Source organism: Ornithorhynchus anatinus, chromosome 3 (genome assembly GCF_004115215.2).
Source record: "Ornithorhynchus anatinus isolate Pmale09 chromosome 3, mOrnAna1.pri.v4, whole genome shotgun sequence".
In the NCBI taxonomy this organism is placed as follows: Eukaryota; Metazoa; Chordata; class Mammalia; order Monotremata; family Ornithorhynchidae; genus Ornithorhynchus; species Ornithorhynchus anatinus.
In genome coordinates, this window is record NC_041730.1 from 71,022,615 (window position 1) to 71,047,467 (window position 24,853).

Consider the following 24,853-nt stretch of genomic DNA (forward strand, 5'->3'; position numbering starts at 1 on the left):
CACATAGCAGACATGTTGGAGCCAGGATTAGAACCTGGGTCCTTCCGACTCCTAGGCCTGTGCTCAATCCCCCGATCCAGGCATGTGGGTATATGTGGAGTATATAAACTCATATGTGCTCTAGAAAATAGGGCATTTTCCACTTTTAAAGGCCCACAAAAATCACATCTCTTCTAGGAAGCATCTCCTGACTAATTTCTCACCCTACTCCTCCCCCTCCACCCCTCTTATGTCACCTTTGCACTTGAGATCTCATCCCTACAGCATTTATATACTTAATCCTCCCACCAGCTCCCAGCACATCTTTAAACTCTCTTCAATCAGTCAATTGTATTAAGCACTTAATATGTGCAGTGCACTGTACTAAGCGCTTGGGAGAGTTCAGCACAACAATAGAACTGACACATTCCCTGCCCACACGTGTTTACTGTCTAGAGGAAATATCTTTACATGATTACCATTCTAATCCAGGTCATTTTTAGTGGCACGATTCCCCACTTAGTATGTTTGGATATTGAGTTTTACTTGGTCTACTTTTTAAAATGGTCTTTATTAAGCCCTTACTAGGCACGGGTCTAATTGCTGGGATAGATACAAGCAGTCAGGTTTAACATAGTCCATGTCCCACAAAGGGCTCATAGTCTTAATCCCCATTTTACAGATGCGTAACTGAGGCTTAGAGAAATCAAGTGTCTTGTCCAAGGTCACACCCTAACTGTAATTTTTTAGTGTCTGTCTCACCTGTTAGATAGTTCCTTGAGGACAGGGATCACAACTACCAACTCTTTTGAACTTTTCCAAAAGCTTTCTGTAATGCTTTGGACAGAGTAGGTGCCCACTAAATAATTTGATTTATACCATAATTATTGGTGATGAGACTCCTCATTTTATGAAGCTTTGCATTAATTTGGTTACGGAGGTCATTGCAGGGATCTTAATAAGAATGGTGATATTTATTAATCTCCCTGACAAGCACTGGGGTAGATACAAGATATTCAGATTGGACACAGTCTTTCACAGTTCAAGAGAGTGGGAGGAGAGTTATTTTATTCTCATTTTACAGAAGAGAAAACAGAGGCACAGAGAGGTTAAGTGACTTGTCCCGGGTCACCCAAAGGGCAAGCGATGAGGCCGGAACTCAAACTTGGTTTCCTGACTCCCGGTCCCATGCTCTGTCTACTAGGCCTACCTACAGTAGTAATAATAATAATGGCATTTGTTAAGCACTTACTATGTGCCGAGCACTCTTCTAAGCACTGGGAAAGATACAGGTAATCAGGTTGTCCCACGTGGGGCTCACAGTCGTAATTCCCATTTTACAGATGAGGGAACAGAGACACAGAATTTAAGTGACTTGCCCAAAGTCACACAGCTGACCAGTGACAGAGCCGGGAAGCAGCGTGGCTCAGTGGAAAGAGCACAGGCTTGGGAGTCAGAGGTCATGGGTTCTAATCCCAGCTCTGCCACTGGTCAGCTGTGTGACTGTGGGCAAGTTACTTCACTTCTCTGTGCCTCAGTTACCTCATCTGCAAAATGGGGATGAACACTGTGAGCCTCACGTGGGACAACCTGAATACCCTGTATCTACCCCAGCGCTTAGAACAGTGCTCTGCACATGGTAAGTGCTTAACAAATACCAACATTATTATTATTTTTATTATTATTATTATTACTAGAAACTATGACTTCTGACTCCCAAGCCCGTGCTCTTTCCACTATGCCACGCTGCTTCTCTAGCTTCCAGGAGCTTCCAGTAACAGTATACCTGAAGCGGTTGGGAGTCTGAGGACTCTCCCCTCCAAGATCCAGCCTCTTAGTTGTTTACCGTTGTTGCTTTGGCTTGAGGACTCTCTGCTTGTCGTTACAACTCACCGCTTTTGATTTTTTTCTGCCTACCCCAACCTAAGTCATGAGTCCCATTTGGGACAGATATAGTGCCTGATCTGTCTTTGCCAGTATTTAACACAGAGCATGGCACATCATAAGCACTTAATGACTATTATAACCAAAAGTATTTATTGAGTACAGTGCACTCTACTAAGAACTTGGGAAAGTACAGCAATTTTTCTTGCCATCAAGGAGCTAACACTGTAATGGAGGAGCATTAAAAAAAAATAGTGAAATAAAAATAATGACAGTTGCATAAGCGTAGTTACACAGATTCTGAGGTTGGGGGTAAATAAAGCACCCAAGTAGCAGAAATGCCAGGTGAGATTGTGTGATTTGGGTTGATAGAAATTAAAGAGGAAAAGCTTGGTAGAAAAGGAGGGATTTGAGTAAGGACGGGGTGTGGTCTGATGAATTTGGAAAGAGAGGATGTTACACTGGGCAGGGGAGCATTGTGAGTGAGGGGGTGGAGAAGGAAGAATTGAGTGCAAGGTACAGTAAGGAGGTTAGGTGAGGAGGAAGGAGGTTAGCGTGGTGGGAATAGCAGGTGAAAAGAGTTGGGGTCGATAAGTAGGAAGAAAAGAGTTGGTGGAGAGCCTTGAAGCCATTCGGAGATGTCTTTCTTTTCATTACCTTCCTTTTATCACTCCAATTCCTCAATTCAGTGGCAGCTACTAAAGGGATGACTACTCCCTTTTGGAAATCTGTTCATTGCAAATCAGCCAGACATTGATTAAATGATTCATAACAGTAGTATTCAGGCAGAAAAATATGCTAACGTGGTTTTTTGCTTATGCCTCCTTATACTAGAAGAAAAGGTAGATTTCTTGAGAAATTTGGCCTCTTATGTGCGTTTTGGCAGATTTTTAAGTGGAAGTTAAATGGAATGAGAAAATGGAATCTATTTTGGAATTGACTCTAGGAAGCTCCTTTTGAAATCAAATATTGAAGAAGTGCTTCTGTATTGTATGTGTTCTATGTGTATTCAATCAAAAGTATTTATTGAGTGCTTACTGCATGCAGAGCACTGTACTAAGCACTTGGCATAGTCCATATCCCACATGGGGCTCATGGTCTTAACCCCCATTTTACAGATGTGGTAACTGAGACGCAGATAGATTCAGCAACTTGCCCGGCGGGGTCACACAGCAGACAAGTGGCAGAGCTGAGATTGGAACCTTCCCCTTCTAGACTGTGAGCCCATTGTTGTGTAGGGATTGTCTCTATCTGTTGCCGAATTGTGCTTTCCAAGTGCTTAGTACAGTGCTCTGCACATAGTAAGCCCTCAATAAATGTGACTGAATGAATGAACCTAGGTCCTTCTCCCTCCCAGGCCCGTGGTCTCTCCGTATTTTAGGTCTCTCCCAGTGCTTAGGACAGTGCCTGATACATAGTAAGCACTTTACAAATACCACAGTGTTCGAGAAGCAGCGTGGCTCAGTGGAAAGAGCATGGGCTTTGGAGTCAGAGGTCATGAGTTCGAATCCCAGCTCTGCCACTTGTCAGCTGTGTGATGGTGGGCAAGTCACTTAACTTCTCTGTGCCTCAGTTACCTCATCTGTAAAATGGGGATTAAGACTGTGAGCCCCACGTGGGACAACCTGATTCCCCTGTGTCTACCCCAGCGCTTAGAAGAGTGCCCTGCACCTAGTAAGCGCTTAACAAATCCCAAGGCTTTTTATTGATGTTCAATATATTGATCTTCTTCAATCCCATCCCTCAGCACTTGGTACCCCCCGTGCCTCCTTCAGCTCTACCCCCCTCCCCGCCCCACAGCACTTGTGTATATACGTACATATTTATTATTCCATTTATTTTATTAATGATGTGTATATATATCTATAATTCTATTTATTTTGATGCTATTGATGCCTGTCTATTTGTTTTGTTGTCTGTCTCCCTGCTTCTAGTCTGTGATCCCGTTGTTGGGTAGGGATTGTCTCTCTCTTGCCGAATTGTACTTTCCAAGCACTCAGTACAGTTGCCTGCACACAGTAAGCGCTCAATAAAAATGTTTGAATGAATGAATGTAGTAAAACAGAGTTGGTAGAAATATTCCCTGCCCACAAGGAACCTACAGGGTAGAGATCTCAGAGAGTGAATTATTTACATTATTAATGTCCGTCTCCCACTGTTAGACTGTAGGCGTATTGTGGGCAAGGACTGTGTCAGCCATTCTTTTGCCTTTCATTCTCCAGTGGGCTTAGTACAATGCTCTGCACATAGTCGGCACTCAGTAAATTCCATTGATTAATATATTGACTGTAAGATGAATTTCCTATTTGGTCAGAAGATATTACTTCTCCAGAGTCTTGGTTTAAAGTAATTGAAGCTGGCTTAGAATGACAGGCTTTCCTCCTTTTCTTCAACAAGAACTAGAGGAAAGGGATGATGGAGGTGGGGCACTCCTTCGCGGAACCACTTTGACTTGAATTGAGGATGTTCTTCAGGAGAAGCAGTACTGCTGTGGGACAGAAGGAAGGTAGCTGTTATGGACACCCAGCCTCAGGCCAGAGTGATTTGCCGATTAGACTGTGAGCCCATCAATGGGCAGGGATTGTCTCTATCTGTTGCCGAATTGTCCATTCCAAGCACTTAGTACATTGCTCTGCACATAGTAAGTGCTCAATAAATACTATTGAATGAATGAATGAGGAGATGGTGGTGATCATGCTGGTCTAAAGCATGTGGGCTAGACTGTAAACTCTAAGCTCGTTGTGGGCAGGTCTTGCAGGCACTTAGCACGGTGCTCGGCACAGAGTGAGCTCTCAGTAAATGTGATTGACTGGATTTGGGACTTGAAACATTTTCAATCTTTTGACTTACTTTTGGCTTAAACTACTCAATCGGTATTTGTGTTAAGGAGTACTGCTGCCAGATAAAATATAGGAACTAATTTTTTTGAGGAACTGCTAGCCACCACCTCTTTAATAGTAAAGATTTTTTTTTAACCTATGGTTGTGTTTTTCTGCCAGTCTGATGAAATAATTTGAAAAAGGCCAAAAGTCATGTCTCCTCTTTGCCACATTACTGATACTAACTCGTCTCTGAACTTTCTTTGGTTCTGTCTGACATTTTTGATATAGGTAGCAAGCTGTTAAATGAAAGATAACTTATCTTTCCAATCAAGATTTTTTTTTTCCAGCAAGTGTCACTATCATAGTAATTTTTCCTCAAAATATTGGCCAAATAAGCAAAATGAGGTTGACAGTTTGTGTCTAAATTGGTTTACTTCTTTAGTGGTTCTCATGATCTCTATATCCATACCACACTTTTCTGTTTCTTCTGATCAAGACAGATTTGCAACTTTATTTTTCATTCTACAAACCATAAAAGAACTCAAGGTGATGACAAGCACTTCTAGTCCACCTTTCTATTTCTAGAATGACTGCATGCCTTCTGAAATGTTGCATTGCTTTTCAGTTTTGTAGTCAGGATATTTATTAGTCCAAACTAATTCCTTACTGCAAAAATTTAATCCCATTTGCTGTTGGTCCTAATAATTAAGAGAAGTGTGCACTGGCTTGGAATTTTGTAAGGATTTCAAGAATCTTTTCTTTAACATTCATAAATATGACTATAAATCAAAATCCCTTTTGTGTTATAGAGTTAAATTTATTCATTATTTTGTTGAGGTTTGTGCAGTACTAATGGAAAGGTTAGCTTCAAGTTAAAAATGGACCTTGTGTTCATCTTTATGGCATATTAACCTCGAAGCCTAATCATGACTAATCTGAACCTACAGAGTTAACTGCTCAATGGATAAAGGGCATACAAAAAACATATTCTTCTCTGGAGTGGCCTATGTGCCCTCCATCCTGCAGACTAGTTTTTCTGTTGATTTCAGTGTTCATTTTGGACCAGCACACTGGAATCTTGTTCCTCTGCCTAAATTGAAAGTGATATTGAGATTCATTTCACAGAACTCTTTCCAGGAAGCAAATTCACAGATGGTAGAATTCACTGTTTTTAATTGCCCTTTTCCAAAAAAGTTGATTGCATGCTGTATTCATTTGTTTTAGCTGGAGTGACAGCAGAATCCATTCAGACTGCCACTTCAAGTCCGGATGCTTTGAGCTCAGAAGTAAAAGTTCAGGAAGAAGAGCATGATCTTGTCGATGATGACATCACAGCAGGTAAGCACGAAGTGCTATAATGGAACGCTGATAGAGTTTCATGCCATATTATTAAAATGTACTGGGTTATAGTCTATAAAAGAACAAAATTGTAACGAGAGAAATGGATCTCTAGTTAAGGTGTACTTATGGTTTAGCCAGTAGTGCCAGACTTGATGGTTTCATGTCTAGTTTATTTTTATCATTTACAGAATGAAACAGATTGTGGTATAAGTTATTTCTACTGTGGGCAGAGAATGTGTCTGTACTATTGTTATACTGTATTTTCTTAAAATTGGTTAATTGATCGAGTGACCTGATGCCTATAAATTTTCTTTTACTAGTTCTCATAAAGCATATTAGAGTTTTCAGATCTGTTTTAGAGTACACTTCTAATATTCTAGGAAACTTATCAAATTCAGCGGACGACAAGTATCAAAAAAAAAGACCTTGAAACCAGCATTCAAGATCTTCTCTATACTAATGACTGTGCTCCAAAGGCACATATACTCAAATATGTAGATAATAAAGGACGTCTCCTCAAATGATTACAGACATCTGGTCGTAGCTAAGCTCAAAGGAGATCGGTGTTATACCAACTTGCAGTGGGGAAACCGTGCATATAAGCTGAAGATTTTCATTGATAATGGGGAATATTGTCCCAAGTAACATTGTCCAATAATGATGAAAATGGAGTCCACTGTCAAGAATGATGGGTGAGCCTTAGTCGGAGACTTCTCCAAGAACCTGAAATCTAATAGTGGTAGTTTGCACGATCAATCAGTGGTATTTATTGAGCACTTACTCTGTGCAGAGCACTATCTTAAGTAGTTGGAGAAGTACAGTACAACAGAATTAGCACAGTATTGCTTGCATTCTGGCCCCTACCAGTTATGGCCCCACTGGAAGACAGAGTTCAAAATATATTAAAATCTTTCTACTTGCATTACCCATTTACCATCTTAGGGCTGCTGATGTACCCAAATGCTCTATCTGAGCAGACAGCTGCCTCATGAGCCACCAGGGCCAAAAACAGAAGTTAAATTGAAATCCAACTATCCACCAATAATTGAGCATCACCAAAATATTTGTCACCATTCTCATTCATTCATTCAGTCATATTTATTAAGCACTTACTGCGTGCAGAGCACCGTACTAAGTGCTTGGAAGACTACAATATAACAAACTGGCACATTTCCTTCCTGCAATGAACTTACAGTCTAGAGGGGAAGACAGACATTAAGTAAATGAATTACAGATATGTACATAAGTGCTGTGGGACTGGGAGGGGAAGCATTCTCATTGCTTCTGCTTGGATAGATGTAATTGGACACGGTCCCTGCCCTCAAAGAAAGCTGGGTCTCTGGGCAGAAATTAGATATGCTAACATAAAATCAACATAAAAATATTCAAATACAATATTTATGGGAGTGCATTGAAAAGCAGAAAGTTTTTGGGAGCACCTTTCAGTTGGGCTGGGGTTAACTAGAGCAACTTCCAGATGTGTACATGAATTCTAAGGAAATTGACTGATGGGTTGGCATTTCATTTGGAAGTACCTTTTTTGAATAGCTTTGAAGGACGTGAGGTACCTGATCTGTCCAAACTGAGAAGGCAGGGTTTGCCGTGCAGCAGAGAAAAGTTTGTTTGGGAACAGTGGAAAAGAATGTATATTTTGTTATATTCTACGCTCCTAAGCGCTTAGTACTGCACACAATAAGCACACAGCGTGGCTCAGTGGAAAGAGCCCGGGCTTCGGAGTCAGAGGTCATGGGTTCGACTCCCAGCTCTGCCACTTGTCAGCTGTGTGACCGTGGGCAAGTCATTTCACTTCTCTGTGCCTCAGTTACCTCATCTGTAAAATGAGGATTAACTGTGAGCCTCACGTGGGACAACCTGCTTACCCTGTATCTACCCCAGCGCTTAGAACAGTGCTCTGCACATAGTAAGCACTTAATAAATACCAACATTATTATTATCATTATTATAATGTAGTGCAAACTGGAATATTCATTGGAAAGACAATGGATAGAAAGGGAGAGGAGAGGTCTTCTGCCTGAAAATAAGTGATGAGTGCTTTAAAATGACTATATAGACAGGATATGCTCATTAATCTCTTCAGCCACATTAGCACAGAAAATATCACTATCCACAGCCGACCATTGGGTATTCTATCATTGTTTTTTGTGCGTAAACATTTCTGTGTTTCACGTGACTAATGTAAAACTAGGCTGTTACTTACATTTGACTTTGTGTAGATTGAAACGACGGTGTTAGCTTTTGCTTTATAGCTTTGAAATCATATTTAGAGTTAGTTATTGTTAATTCAGTGTATTTATTTAGTAGGTAATGACGGATGACAAACTGCTCATAAATTGTTCCTGCTTTATTTTAATTCATTATCTTAGTTCAGTTGAACATCAACTTTACATCCTCGATACCTGAGAGGATGGGAATCTATTCCGTGGGGAGCAGATTTGAGGTTGCCTAATGATCTCCCTAGGCAATCCAAAGCTTTCATTATAGAACATGTTAACTTGGTGCCTGCCACATATGGCAGATGTATAGTTGACTAACTTGAAGAATTCTTTTTTAAAAAAAATGATTCATAGTTTTGGAATAAGAATAAAGTGATGGGTAGGAGTGGGCATGATTGGTGTTTTGCTAAATCGAGTGGTGTTCTAGCTTAGTGGCAATCGTCTGGCAAAGATAACGGTGCACTAAAAAATAGAATGTGAGCCTTGTCCATTTGTGAAAACAGTGCATCAGGTTTTGTGGCTGTATTTTGAGGGGTTTATCAAATAACGTTCTTCCGATACTGTAGGTTCTTATGCTTAAACCTCTGCTAAAAGGCAAGTTTTTTGTTTTTAGTTTTGATTATTTTATTACTGATTTTCCTGTTCGTTTCTTAATTCCCCCACGAAGCATTCGTCTTCCCGATCATCAGAAAGAGTGGCTTGATTCCTAGATGCTTTGGTTACAGAAGGGTCAGTGTGATGCCAGAACATTTCAAGCAGTTTGCCTTCTGGAATGAATTATGTCTCATTAAAGAACATGATAAAGTTACATTGTACCATTGCCCATTTTTATTTAATTGCCCAAATAAGTCAGAAATGATATAAATAAATCCACTCTAGTGATATTTATTTTATACCGAAAATCCTTCCAAAGCCCTAAAGAGGGTATGTTAAGCATATACAGTATGTGTCTTTCGTGAATTGATTTATTCTTTTCATGCCAACTTACATGATGGGTACTAGGGCAAGAACGTCCAATATCCAAATAATTTAAATAACTAAAAGAGACTTCCTTAACATATTGTCAAAGCAACTAGCATATTGCAGTCTATAGATCGTTCATGTTACCTTTAGATTGTGTGACTTGATTGAGCTGGGTATAGATTTTTGTGAGGGTTTAAAAGAAAACCATATTTCTTTTTATTGACTAGAAGCCTATATAAATTACATTATGAAAAATATGGTAGGCACATTGGGAGAAGCATGTATCAAATGCAGTAATCTTATTTCGGGGTATCCAGATGATACAAAACAAGTGCACTATGTGAAAATGGGCCATATACAATCATTACATTTGTAATCTAGCTAATATTCTCTACCACCAGAAAAGCTTAGGCCTAGTCATTTTTTCTCCATAAAGGAAGAGAGATAGCGTCAGATGTATGCTAATTTTTAAAAAAATCCCTCCTGCAGCTCCACATTAAATTATTGGTAGTACTGCATTTTTTTTTAAGTTTATAGAAATTTGGAGTATTCACACATGCACTTTTGAGGGTAATTTTTATTCTTCACAAAATTATATCAAATAGAAATGCGGCACTCTAAGGAAGTCCTTTTAAAATAGCATTAAACCTAGTTGTTGTTTGGGTGATTGTTGTTTAAAATTGACACAAGCCAACAGTCGCATTTCAAATAGACAAGCCAGCTTCTGAACTGAAGGTCTTAGTTATTAAGTGATTGGTTATAAAGGTAGAGGTACATGGATAAAGCTGTATAAATGTAGTCTAAGATCAATTGAAACTAATTAAATTTATTTGAAGTGAATAGTCTTAACTGGAAGAGAACAGCTGGAAAACTGGAAGAAAAAATTGAGTCTTGATTGAGATAGTTGAAGCCTCACCTTGTCATTTTAAAAATATGATGCAGCTTCTTTCTATATCTGTCTTTTTAAAGCTAATATCTATTGATCGGCTCTACAAAGTAATGCTAGTGTGCATTGGTCAACAGGAATTTCTGTAGTCCAACCTAAGGTTCACCAACCACTTTCATTTATACACGTAATATTTTCAAAGAATCACTTTCATGTTAATCCTTTTAGGGGTAAATGCATTATTTAGTTCAGGTAGAGGAATTAAAAAAGCCTGTTACAGGAACATATTTTTTTTCCTAGTACCCAGCGTGGTTTACGAAAAACCTGATGAAATGCTTCAGGTATTTAAAGTAAGATTTTAACGATTATGTGACTTTTTTTCAAAACAGTGTATTTGGCGAAATTGTTTCATGTGAGTATTTTCTAGATTATCGCATTAGCTTTTGTTTACGTATATTTATTTTAAATGTTTTGTTCTTGTTCTGGAGAAGTAAACTATTAAATGTCAGGTAAATAAGCCCTTGAAAATCAATATTTGAACATAAAATGACAAGACATATTTTTGTGCTGGTTCTCTAAAATATCCTAATTATGTAGAGGGGTGTAAAAGTAGACTACAGTAGGAAGCTAGTATTCAATAGCAAATTGTAATACTTGGAAAAAAATACAGCAGTTAAGGGGAGTTGTTGTGAAGTTCGCGGGGGAAATGATTGCTAAGAAATGAATATTTTTTAAAAGTTTTTAATTACGTGATACCGTAGTGTGTTGAAGGATAGAATTTTGATTGTGAAAGAAGGTAGTGATGTATTCCTGAATTTTAAAAAAATATTTCAGACTCTTAATATCTTTGCCTTTTGAAAAGTGTATGTATGCCTTTAAGAAATACTACCGCAGTGTTTGGAGGGTCAGTACTGCAGTGCCTTTCTAAATGGCTTTAGCCCGCCTCTTTTTCAATATAGCAAGAACATGAAACTGACCATATAACAGTGATAAGGGGTCAGAAGTCACCGACATTGTCAAAGACAGACAGCTTGATACTACATCAACAGCGTTGTTGACAGATTCAACTACTTAGAAAGAAGCAATAATACACTGAGCATAACGAATGTGGGAATATGTGTACTGAAATTTCTTAACTAGAAAATTCTTCCAAATCATTTTAAGGAAGGAAGTTTCATTGAACAATTAACTCGTGAGAAATGCGGCTTCTTCTAGGTCTGCTTCTACAGAAGTGGACCGTGCCTGAAGAAAGAGAATATTAGTATTATAATTTATTTAATGTCATTGGTCTGAGTGACACGATCACATATATTTTAGATACTACGCAAGTCTAGTTTGAAATTACTTTCCGTACCTCTAAACCGTATTGTAAATTTTCTGAAACATGTACTAGTAATTTATAATGAAACATTCTATCCATAGCACTTATAACTTTAAGTTAAATATTCATTTTAGAATCGCACATGAGATACTGAGCTTAATTGTTCTTGATTTTACAATCTGAAATCTAGATGTTAAAGCTTCTCCCCCTCATCTTGTGTAGTTCTATTAGGTACAGGAATTCTTAAACCAGAATTTTGTAGAAATATTTGTCACATTTTTCATATCTATTCCTTAATACACTGCAGTCTTTCAAGAACAGAAATGCCATTTAATAAATCAGTTTGAAAGTATGATGGACCTTTAAATCAACATTACTTGAAGATGTACAATCTTATCAGCATTACAGATCTCTTATCATCACTAGACCTTTTTTAAGGTATATTGCTTAAAACAGCCGTATTTTTTGTTCTAGCCATTGATTATTTTCCAGCAAAAATCAGCACTGAGTAATAAACTATTTTCAGGTCCTAACAATTATTTCATATGTACAATTTGCATGCACAGTAACTAATGTTTTCGATGTCTGCCTGCTTTTTTTTTCCAACAGTGATAGAAGACTTACACTTAAACACATACTTGTACACTGAAAATCAACATCTCTGGTGTATAGCGATATAGCTGAAGAAGGACTTTTAGACTGAGACTAAATATTGATTTGTGCACATTACTGCTTTCTGAGGGCTCTATCTCATAAAACGTTTACACATTCTCCCTGGCTGAAAGATGGAGAATTTACCCCATATTACATTGTAATTCAGGTTCAGGGAAAAAAATTTGGTTTTTTTGTATAATAAAATCAGTGTAGGCTACTTGGCATAAAGGTTTAGAAATTAAAAATGATTGAGAACACTTTAAAAAATGTGTTTACATGTTTCATGACTGTAAATTTTAAAGATATACAAAATATGTTGGGTGTAATTTCTTCAGCATAGTCTTTTAGTTTAGTACTTAGATTAAAAATTAGTCTGAAAGTTTGAAAACAATCAATTGAAATCCTCTCAAATTGCTAGCTTTTTCTTTGATTGTAAATTAGGAATACTAGTAATGGAAAATACATTAGTTAAATACATTGACAGTCTTAGGGGATTGTATATTAACAAAGTTTTGATGTATTGTCTGTACTGTTTCTTTCGAACAGAAATTGAGAGAATTATATTGTCTTACATCGTTTTACAGGCATTTGCCTTGGCTCTATTTTTTAAAATGAAAATAAAATTAGTATTTTAAGTATATAACATAATTAGGAGTAAGGTGGTGTATCCTATGTGGTTGAATGCAGGTGTGATTAGAAAATCATTGAATCTCAATGCTGTAAGTTGACTTTGAGAAATATCACCTAATGTCCTGCTCCTAGGCAGGTGGATAATGAAGCCCACCAGGACAGATGGTGGCCTAGGATATCTCCAGGGAGGGAGAATCTTCAGCCTCCTATAGAAACTAATTCTGGTGTTCTATCTTCCTGAGTGTGAAGTTTTCCATATTTTACATCCAGTTCTCTCCTGCTTGGCATTCTGTGGACCTGGGAAGCAACTGGTTCATATCTTTCCCATAAAAAACACCCTGTATATATGCAAAGGCAGTTAATAATCATAATAATGGTATTAAGCACTTACTATGTGCCAGGCACTATAGTAAGCGCTAGGGTGGATGCAGGCAAATCGAGGTGAACACAGTCCCTGTCCCATGTGGGGCTCACAGTCTTGATCCCCATTTTACAGATGAGGTAACTGAGGCACAGAGAAGTGAAGTGACTTGCCCAAGGTCACACAGCAGACATATGGAAGAGCCAGGATTAGAACCCATGACCTTAATAATAATAATAATGTTGGTATTTGTTAAGCGCTTACTATGTGCAGAGCACTGTTCTAAGCGCTGGGGCAGACACAGGGTAATCAGATTGTCCCACATGGGGCTCACAGTATTAATCCCCATTTTACAGATGAAGTAACTGAGGCACAGAGAAGTTAAGTGACTTGCCCACAGTCACACAGCTGACAAGTGGCAAAGCCTGGATTCGAACCCATGACCTCTGACTCCAAAGCCTGTGCTCTTTCCACTGAGCCACGCTGCTTCTCTAGCCACACTGCTTCTCTTCTGACTCCCAGGCCCGTTCCTATCCACTACACCATGCTACCTTTAGCCTTTTCTTCTTTAGGCTAAGCCCCAATTCCGTCGTAGCAGTCAGGTAATCAATCAATGGTATTTATTGAGCACTTTCTGTTTGCAGAGCACTCTACTCAACAACACCTGGTGAAGTACAGTACAATAGAGGTAGTATAGTATAGTTCTAGGGAGCTTGCAGACTATAGGACTGTAACCGCTGTAATTTGTCATCTCTCAACCCTTTCTGCTTTTTCCCTATATTTTTTCAGAGGTGACTTAGACCATGCCCCTCTTTATTGCATGTATCTGCTTTCAAGTAGAGAGCCTCTCAGCCCATTAGACACCAGTAATAATGATAATAATAAGAATTGCAGTATTTAAGCATTTACTCTGTACCACACATTGTGAGGCCCATTTGGGTCTTGATTATCTTGTATCTACCTCAGCTGTTAATATACTCTAAGTAGGAGGAAGAACAGGTCAGGGAACTGAGGCACAGAGAAGTTAAGTGACTTACTCAGGTTTCCTGACTCCCAAGCCTGTGTTCTTTCCATTAGCCATGCCGCTTCCCTTAGCCATCTTTTTGGGGGGTTACATTTGGTGGTTTTTTTTTGTTTTTTGGTTTTTTCCCAGATGTGCCTTTTACTTTTGTTCCCTATTGTATATGCTTTGTGCCTGCTTTCTTCTCCCATTAGATTAAAATCTCTTTTACTTCTTTTCTATGTACCCAAGCACCTAGTAATTTTTAGATTGGGATTCCCCTGGTAGAGAAGGACCATGTCTAATTGCCATCTGTGTATTCTATCCCAGTGCTTATTTAATACAGTGCTCTGTACACAGCAAGCATGTAATAAATGCTATTACTATTATTATGGTTCTCTACATGTAGTAGCCATTCAAAATACTGATGATAATTGAGATAGTTTAAGAAAACGTTAGCAAAAATTGGCATTTGTTCTCAGCAGTATCTGTTGCTTACTATGGCTGTATCACTGACAATATTTTGCGTCTGTGTATCCGATAAACTTGTAAGCTTTTCGAGTGCAGGAATTTTGTCTTTTGTCCTTTTTTGTTCTCCCCTAAGTATTTAGGACAGTGCTGTGCACAGACCAGGTGCTCAATTCATACAACTGATTGATCACTGGATCGATTAGGGAATATGCAGAAGATGTTAAAGACTCACTGATCCCTCAAGGGCCTCAAGCTCTCAAGGAGTTACAATATAATGGGGTAGATGACAGACGTAGGTTGACATAAATTCCATAGATGAAAGTAAGGAAATAGATTAATAGGTACGGGAGAATGAGTGAATAGCAATAAAAAGATAAGTATACCCTGTTATTCTTTCTCTGTGAAAGTGAGTTCTCCATTCATTTTCCTGGTATAGTTTGTGAACTCCCTATAGGTAGAGTTTCATGTCTGAGGTAATATTCTGGAACTTCTGCCCAGTGCTTAGTACAGTGCTGTGCATATTGTACAAACTTAGTTCACTACCTTAACTGCTATTCCCCCTCTAGGCTGTAAGCTCGCTGTGGGCAGGGAATGTATCTGTTTATTGCTATACTGTACGCTGCCAAATGCTTAGTGCACACAATAAGCACTCAGTAAATGTGACTGGCTGACTGACTATATGTAATTGGCCTTCATATTCAAAGAACTTAGAGTTGATGGTGAAGTGAAGTAAATGTGTGAAAATGGGTAATGAGTAAATGGGCCCCCTTCTAGACTGTGAGCCCGTTGATGGGTAGGGATTGTCTCTACCTGTTGGCAAATTGTACTTTCCAAGCAGTGTTCTGCATACAGTAAAAAACCTTAAAATACGATAGAATGAATAAATGAATGACTGAAAAAATTAAGTGGGACCTGCAGTCTTGACCACGTTGTACACACAACAAGGCTTTCTCTGTTTTATTGTAATGTTTCATATTTGCAGCAACCGGTTGTGTTTTTGTTTTGCCTCCTTGTCTCTCTTTGCCTCAAAAAATGCCACTCCTTTCATGATAGCAGTTGGCCATGCATATCTATTCTCTGCAGCTGACTTCCGGTTTTCAGCTGTGATCCGGCATTGTTGGGAGGTATGTTTTTCTCCCTTTAAAATATTTTCTCTCTTCCTGCTTTTGCTTTCCAATTTAAGCTCTCCACACAGCAGTTATCCTGATATCCTGGGTATCCTGATAGGGCTGATGGGAGCCTAGCTTCAGGATTAGGAGTCCGACCTTTCCTCTGGACTGTAAGCAACTTGCCGGTTGGGCTTGTGTCTTTTAAATCGGTCATGTTGTACTCTCCCACGTTCTTAGTACAGTGCTCTGCACACAGTCAATATTCAGTAAATACGATTGACGGAACTTCATTGTAGAACTTCATTCTTTGTGATCTTATCTTGCTGTCTGATACTAAGTATGGACCGTAAACATCACTGAGGAACTACTTAGAGGGATCAGATGATTACTGTTCTTCTATGACAACAATAATAATAAGAAGGAGGAAAAGTGTGGTACTAGTTAAACACTTACTATGCACCTAATGCTGTACTTTGTCCTGAGGTAGAAACAAGATCATCAGGTTGGACATATGTTCTACATATGTCTCACCGTATAAGTAGGAGGGAGAACAGATTTTGAACCCCCATTTTACAGATGAGAAAACTGAGGAGCATGAATGTAAAGTGACTCGTCGAAGGTCTTGTAGAGCTAAGATTAGAACCCAGGTTTTCCCAGGCCCGTGTTCTTTCCATTCTGGAAAACAGGAGAGATAACTAAGAACTACAATTCTCCGGATCTTTAGTTTGGTCTGTATCCTAATACCAAATGGCTGCCATATTCTGATGGTAGTGCCCCAAAGGATATGCTGGCTCTCTTGATTAGTTTTCCACTTCCTTGTCTATCATTGCATTGTAGGTCATATTTACAGCTAGGCAACACAACTCTGTGATGGTATTTACTTATAGGTTGTTGCCAAAATGCATTTTTAGTTTAATGAATGTCTTCTTTTCTATTACCAAAATTGTCACTATAGAGAACTCTGATGTGTCTGACTAGTGCTGTTTATTCGAAAGATTAGTTCCTGACTCTTGTATGTCATACTCATGTTGATACATCTCAGCCTTGTGGTTTTTAAAAAAAAATAATTTCAATATAGTACAATCCTATTCAGTTTCTTGTCAGCCATGACACACATCTTTTTGGCTGTACTCATTCTCAGTTGGAATTTCCTATATTTCTGGTGTTTTCTTACCCCTATGAAATATCACCCTTAAATGCCATCTTTGTGTTTTTTATAAATTTGTGAAATTTGGCATCCCTTCGCAGGTAAGGCTGATCTGAAAATCTGATCAGTATGCTCTCGATTTGTTCACCTAGTTCATCACTAATGATGTTGAATACAACTAGCCCTGGGGCCAGTCCCTAGGAGATATTATTCAGTCTCTCCTTCCCTCCCGCCCCCTCCAAACTGTTTGATACTGAGCCATTGATGAACACCCTTAAGGTGTGACCCTTGAGCCATTCTCACACCAAGCCAACGGGCCTTATGATCAAGTCCATACATTCCCAGCCTGTCAATGAGAATGTCATTTGGGACAGAATCAAAGCTTCACTGAAGTCTAGACAGATTATATCTATTGCTTCTCCCTGTGGTCTGTCACTCTATCATAGAAAGAGATTAAATTTGTCTGGCACTATTTGCTCTTCAGAGCCATGTTGGTGCTTCCTAGTATCTTATGCTCTTCTAGGTGGTTGCAAATTGATTTTTGATGATTTGTCCTTGTGTCTTTTTAGGTATCAATATTAAGCTGATTAGTCTGCAATTAGTAGGGTTTTTCTTTCTCCCGCCCTCCCCCTCTTTTAAAATCGGCCAAAGCATTTGCCCTTTTCCGGTCCCCAAGGATTCTTTCCATGAATTCTCAAAAATAATAGTGGCTTTGCAGAAGCATCAGCCAATTCCTTAAGTATCCCTGATGCATGTCAATAAGGCCCAGCTAAGTTAAATATACTGTTTTTTTAATTGCCTTTAATTGCTTCTTTTCCCATTCTTCCCAACATTATATCCTATCCAGAATTGCAGTAAATGTTTCTTTTGATCTTCTTTACAACTGGACATATTACAGATGATATCTTTTTGCTTTCAGCTTTTCCTTCCTATTTACAAAATTTTGTGATTAACTGAACTGACATCTAGTTACTCTTCTGTCTTTTCTCTACCTTGTCATTGTTGAAGAACTGTCAATTTTCTTGGACTACTTTTCCTCAAGCTTATCTTCAGTTGTATCGTCTCATTTTCTCACCAAGTCAATCCACTCCTTTTTGTTTCTTATTGTCTACTCCTCCTTCCTTGGGATCCTCTTTACCAAAAGTTTTTGCGCCAGGTACATATCAATCAACAAGTTGCAGGAAACATTTGGATATGGATGAGGGTTCCATAATGGCTTGCCATAAGAAAAAATAGGGATATTTGAGGAATGGTTTGTGTGTCTCTGTAAATGTTAAGAACAATGTCAAGAAAGGCAACCATCTTAGAATTCTTCTAAAGATCTTGCAGCCATTCTAAGCAATAAAGTATCAGGCTGGATAGACCGTGGTTCTTATTAGACTCACTTGGGTTGGAAGACAGGAGCCAAAAACTTGCTAAACTACTGAGGATAAGAAGGAAAGAGGAGCCCTTCACCAATCCAAACATTCAAAAAGAATGAAGGATTATACATTTCTGCTAACAATGAATATTTTAATCAGAGATAAAATTATTATTAATAATGTTATTAAGCACTAACTATGTGAAAAGCACCATACTAAGCCCTGGGGTAGTCACAAGATATCAGATCGGAGGCATCTCCTGTACCACAATGAGCTCACTGTTTAAATAGGGAGAACAGATATTGGCTCTCCATTTTACAGTTGAGGTAATTGAGTCATGACTTGCCAAAGACTTGCTCAGAATCATACTTCCGGCAAATGGCAGAGGTGGGATTAGTAGACCATGCAGCTTCTCATTTGAAAAAGAATGTAAGAGGAAATTCAAATGGAAGCTTTATACCTGAACAAAAGACCACAAAATAACATGCCAGTCCCTTATTTTTTTAATTGTATTTAAGTGATTACTATGTGCCAGGCACTGTACTAAGCGCTGAGGTAGATACAAAATAATCAGGTTTGATACAGTCCCTATCCAACATGAGGCTTATAGTCTTAATCCCTTTTTTACAGTTGAGGGAACTGAGGCACAGAGAAGTTAAGTAACTTGCCCAAGGTTCACACATCAGTCAAGTGGTGGAGGTGGGATTATAACTCAGATCCTTCTAACTCCCAGGCCTCTGCCCTATCCACCAGCCATGCTGCCATAATTCATTTTTTCCAACAAGGATCATTAAGACAAGATGCCTCACCGCATATCCCAGGTCAAAACTCAGAGCAAAGCAGCCAACTGCTCTCAGGCCCACATCTAAGGGATGAGGCTTCCTCCAAAATTCTACCAAAGAACTCCAAGAACTTACTTGTCAGCTGTGTGACTTTGGGCAAGTCACTTAACCTCTCTGTGCCTCAGTTACCTCATCTGTAAAATGGGGATTAACTGGGAGCCTCACATGGGACAACCAGATTACCCTGTATCTACCCCAGCACTTAGAACAGTGCTCTGCACATGGTAAGCGCTTAACAAATACCAACATTATTATTATTATTATTATTGTTAATATCCTTGACACCCCCTGACTACCATAAAATGCAGAAAATTTGTCCCTTGGCCTACTGGAATTTTTTCTCCCCCATAGTCATTGTCTATAACTCTCTTCCCACTCCCAACAAGACCGCTCATTGAGCATTTTGAAATTGCACAGTTTTTAACAACTGATTGCTCTTGTGGATTGCAGCATAGTTCTGACCCAGTAAAAGTATTTCTAATGCTCTTACGTTAATATGGTCACTTCCAGCAAGGTATCTTCATTTTTCTGTATTAAGGATCGCATAGTAGTATATATTAAGTCCCTCTCTTGTGTGAAGCACTGTACTAAGCACTGGAAAATATTACCCAGTTAGGAATTAAACACGGTCTCTTGCCCAAAGTCCCAGGACGACATGGAGGGGCACAGCAACGGTTACTGGGAAAGCAGAATGGCCATCTCCTGGCTGGGGCATCATGACATGTGCTATAGCTAATTCCTTTGTTTTCTGCATCAGGAAATTGATCCCAGTGACCAAAAAAATCAGTGTGATCACCTGCTTCTGGCTAAAGTTGTTTACTGTCAGATATGTAACTAGTTAAAATATAAATCCTGACCCCCAAGTTATTTGGCTAATTGACTTTAAAAGCATCAACCATCTTCTCCTTCTCCCTATTACGCCTCACACGTTTCAATTGTTGAATTTTACTATTCTTAGACCTCTAAACATGCATTTATATCCTTAATGAACATGAAAACATCACCTTGATTTTTTTTTATCATTTTCCCTAAGGAATTGATTTCTCTCATATCAACATTTCAATTATGTGTGCTATCCCACTATATCTCTTGTGGTCCAGTTACATTTTAACTGTAGTCTTTAGCTAAGAACTCCAGATATTCCTTTTTCTTTCCAATTTTTCTTGCAGTTATGAATGCACATTTCAAATATTCCGCAGTTTTTCCTTCAGTTACCTTATCTCCCACACTAGAATGTTCAAAGCCTTTTCTGTATATCAAGACTCCTCACAGATCAATGAAAATTTTGATTACCTTTAGACTAATACATATGTCTCCAAGAAATTTAATTTAAAGCCATCACAACTAGGTGTCAGTCTGTTCTTACAGATACATTTTCTCTTCCTTTGTGAGGTGGATCCATTCCAACAGCCTGGTTCATCTCCAGGACGAGTTGGCCTTAATGGGAGGCTCAGCTCAGCTAGAAAAAAATAGAATAAAGTGCTTAGCATCATAAAAATGTACAGTAAATGGATATGAAATTACCTAATTAGGAAACTGACTTTTGACCTGTCTATAAAAGATTCCATGTTGACTTTCACCCTTCCTCCTTGCATATTTTTATGGCTACAAAAAGTGCCTAAGGCTAAAGAAATTCTTCTTAGATTTTTAATTCTGCTAATCTCTTGAAGTTGATTTTTAAGTCTAGAAGATAGTTTATTTTCTGAAATAGGCCTAGTTAGATTTCAACAGAAATCCAACAAAGCATATAAAGTATTATTTAATCACCTGTGTTTAGCTTAATATTCCTCATTTTGAAAAATGTATAACTTCAAGTAGATGTGCCAGTCAGTGATCTTGCAAACAACAGGAGAGATGTTTTGGGTATATTTAAATCTCCTTGCTGTCCCATGGAATGGAATTAAGACTTCTTCAGAAACAGGGAAGTTTAAGATCACTATTTTAAACAATAAATGGTGTTTATTGAGACCTTATATAGAAAATATTACTTGGGAGAATATGATTCAAAAGAGTCGATAAACTCGATTCCTGCCCACATGGAGTTTACAGTCTTGTTGGGAGACAAACTTTAAAATAAATTACAGGTAGGGGAAACAGCTTGTTGTTTACTTGCCATCCTCTCTCTAACTGTGGGAATCCCTCAAATCTCGGTTCTGGGTTTCCTTTCTATTCTCCAGTTACAACCACTCCCTTGAAGAACTCATTTGCTCGCATGGCTTCAACTCCCACCTCTATGTGGATGATTTCCAAATCTACATCTCTAGCCCTGACCTCTCTCCTCTGCAGTCTCACATTTCCTCTTGCCTTCAGGACATCTCTGTCTTACTAATGTCTCAAACTTAACATTTTCAAAGAGGAATGCTTCATCTTCCCACTTAAACTCCGTCCTCTTCCAAGTCTTTCCCATCACTGCAGATAGCATGACCATCCAACGTGTCTCACAAACCCATAACCTTGGCATTATCCTAGACTCATCTCTCTCATTCAAACACGTATTCTGTCACCAAATCCTATTGGTTCAACTTTCACAGCATCATTAAAATGTCCCCTTTCTTTTCCATCCAAACTACTATTACACTGATGGAAGTACTGTTATCCCACTTTCATTACTCCATCAACCTCCTTGCTGACCTTCCTGCTTTCAGCCTCTCCCCACTCTTGACCATACTTCACTGTGCTCCCCAGATCATTTTTCTAACAAAAAAAACCAACCAAACAAAAAAACTCATTCCATGTTTCCCCACACCTCAAGAACCCTCATGTGGTTGCCCATCCACCTCCACATCTAACAGAAACTCCTTCCCATCCACTTTAAAGCACTCAATCTGATTGTCCCCTCCTAAATTACCTTGCTGATTTCCAACTATAAACCAGTCTGCACACTTAGCTCCTCTAACACCAACTTGCTGTACTTTGATCTCACCTATTTCACAACTGACCCCTTGTCCATGTCCTCTCTCCCTCCCCATCCATATATATTTCAGACAATGCCTCTTCTCTCCTCACCTTCAAAGCCTAGTTATAAGCTTCAACTTGATATAAATAGATATATATATATATAATGAGGACAACATTATTTGTGAGTGATTCCCAAATCTGTCTTTCTAGCCCTGTGCTCTAATCCAGTCTACAATCCCACTTCTCTTGCCTCCAAATGAATATGTCTAAAAATGGCTCATCTTTCCTTCTAACCCATGCCCGCTCACAATTTTCCTCCCTAAACCAGAAGCCCACTGCTGTAGTACCATCTTCAACTCTTGCTGTCTTTCAACTTTCATATTCATTCTACTGCACCTGCTGGTTCTTCCTAAAATATATCTTGGATTCTCCCCTCTCCTCTCCATCGAAACAGCTACCACTCTAGTATAAACTCTGTGTCATAGTGTGGCTAGACTATTGTGTCATTCACCTCTCTTAGATGTATGTTACACACTCATGCTTGGATCATATTGAAAATTCATTTAATCATATTTATTGAGTGCTTACTGTGTGCCAAGCATTGTGCTGAGTGCTCGGGAGGGTACAATACAACAGCAAACGGATACAATCCCTGCCCACAATGAGTTCACAGTCTAGAGGAGGAGACAGACATTAATATACATGAATAGATAAATTACACATATAAACGTATGTGCTGTGCAGATGAGACAGAGGATGAATGATGATCCTCTGTCAGGGATCCAAGTCAGGGTGATGCAGAAGGGAGTGGGAGAAGAGGAGAGGAAGCTTAATCAAGGAAGGCTGCTTGGAGAAGATGTGCCTTCAATATAGCTTTGAAGTGGGAGAGAGGAATTATCTGTCTGATATGAGGAGGGAGGGCATTCCAGGCCAGAGGTAGGATGTGGGCAAGAGGTCGGCGGTGAGACAGACAAGATCTAGGTAAAGTGAAAAGATTACCACTAGAGGAACAAGTGTTTGGGCTGGGTTGTAGTAGGATAGTAACGAGGTGAGGTAGGAATGGGCAAGGGGATTGAGTGATTTAAAGCCAATGGTGAGGTGTTTTTATTTGATGCAGAGGTGGATGGGCAGCCACTGAAGTTTCATGAGGCGTAGGGAAACATGGTCTGAACTTATTTGAAGGAAAATGATTCAGGCAGCAAAGTGGAGTATGGACTGGGGTAAGGAGAGACAGGAGGCAGGGAGGTCAGCAACGAGGCTGATACAAAAATCAGGGTGGGATAGGATAAATGCTTGCATTTACATGGTAGCAGTTTAGAGGGAGAAGAAGGGGCAGATTTTAGTGATGTTATGAAGGTAGAACTGACAGGATTTAGTGTTGACTTGAATATGTGGGTTGAACGAGAGAAAAGATTCAAGGATAATGCCACGGTTATGGACTTGTGAGACAAGGAGGGTGGCGGTGCCATCAACAGTGATGGAAAACTGAGTAGGAGGACAGGGTTTGGGTAGGAAGAAAGTTCAGTTTTAGCCATATTAAGTTTGAGGTGATGGGAGGACATCCAAGTAGAGATGTAAGTAATGTGAGACTGCAGAGAGGAAGAGATATGTAGATGTAGATTTGGGTGTCATCAGCATAGAGATGATAGTTGAAGCTGTATGAGTGAATGAGTTATTCAAGGGAGTGGGTGTAGATGGAAAATAGAAGGGAACCCAAAACTGAACCCTGAGGGACACCCACAGTTAGGGGATGGGAGGCAGAGGAGGAAAGAGACTGAGCAGCAAGAGAGATAGGAGGAGAAACTGGAGAAGACAGTGTGAGTGAAACCAAGGTTGGATAATGTTGAGAAGGGGATGATGGAAAGAGTTAAAGGCAGCTGAGAGGTTGAGAAGGATTAGGATGGAGTACAGACCACTGGACTTGGCATTTGATTGGGATTGGAAGTCAGATGGGTGGGAAACATGTCCGTTAATTCTTTTATTGTACTTTCCCAAGGGCGTAATACACAGTGCTCTGCACATAGTAAGTGCTCAATAAATACGTTGTTTGATTCTCTCTCTCTCTGCTCCACCCCTCCCTCTTCATCCAAATTGTCACCCCACTGGTTCAAGCACTTCTCGTGTCTGATCTCAACTACTCCATCCCCCTCCTCACTGACCTTCCTGTCTTCAGCCTCTCCCCTCTCTTTACTTCACTCTGCTACCTTATCATTTTTCTAAAAGAATCATTCTGTGTTTATCTCTCCTCCACTCCACAAAAACCTCCAATCGTTGTCCAACCATCTCCTGCGTTTGAGAAACTCCTTGCCATTGGCAACAAGGCTCTCAGTCAGCTGTCTCCCTGCCATGTATCCTTGATCCTCTCCCCGTGCAGCCAACTTTGAGATATTCATTCAAATCTCTTCCTCCTAATATTAATAATAGTACTAATTATTGTATTTAAGTGCTTACAATGTGCCATGCACTATACTAAGCATGGAGGTGGGTATAGACAAATCTGGTTGGACACAGTCCCTGCCCCATGTAGGGTTCAGTCTCAATCCCCATTTTACAGATGAGGTAACTGAGGCACTGAGAAGTGAAGTGACTTGCCCAAGCTCACACAGCAGACAAATAGTGGAGTCAGGATTAGAACCTATAACCTTCTGACTCCCAGGCCCATGCTCTATCCTCTTGGCCATGATACTTGTCATCTGTCCTGCTGCTGCTACTGTCTGCCATTGCTCCTCGTCCGCTACAACCCAGCCTACACATTTCACTCTTGTAACAACAACATGCTTAATGGGCTTTGATCTCATCCATCTTGTCATTGACGCCTTGCTCACCCCCTTCCCACCCCCTTTATATAGGTAGACCACCACTCTTTCCTTCTTCAAAGTCCTACTAAAATCATATCTTCTCTAGAAGGCCTTCCCTGAATAATTTCTCATCTCCCTATCCTGTTTTGCCA

General features: G+C 39.4%; 1 protein-coding gene across 2 annotated transcripts in view; it reads left to right on the plus strand.

Moving 5' to 3' along the window:
- WDR7 (WD repeat domain 7) overlaps nt 1-24,853 on the plus strand; it is a 447,173-nt gene that overhangs the window by 185,198 nt on the left and 237,122 nt on the right. For both annotated transcript variants that reach the window (XM_029059993.1, XM_029059994.1), the window contains one exon: nt 5,910-6,023. In XM_029059993.1, the coding sequence (XP_028915826.1) occupies nt 5,910-6,023 (114 nt within the window). The remainder of the gene's footprint in view (nt 1-5,909; nt 6,024-24,853) is intronic.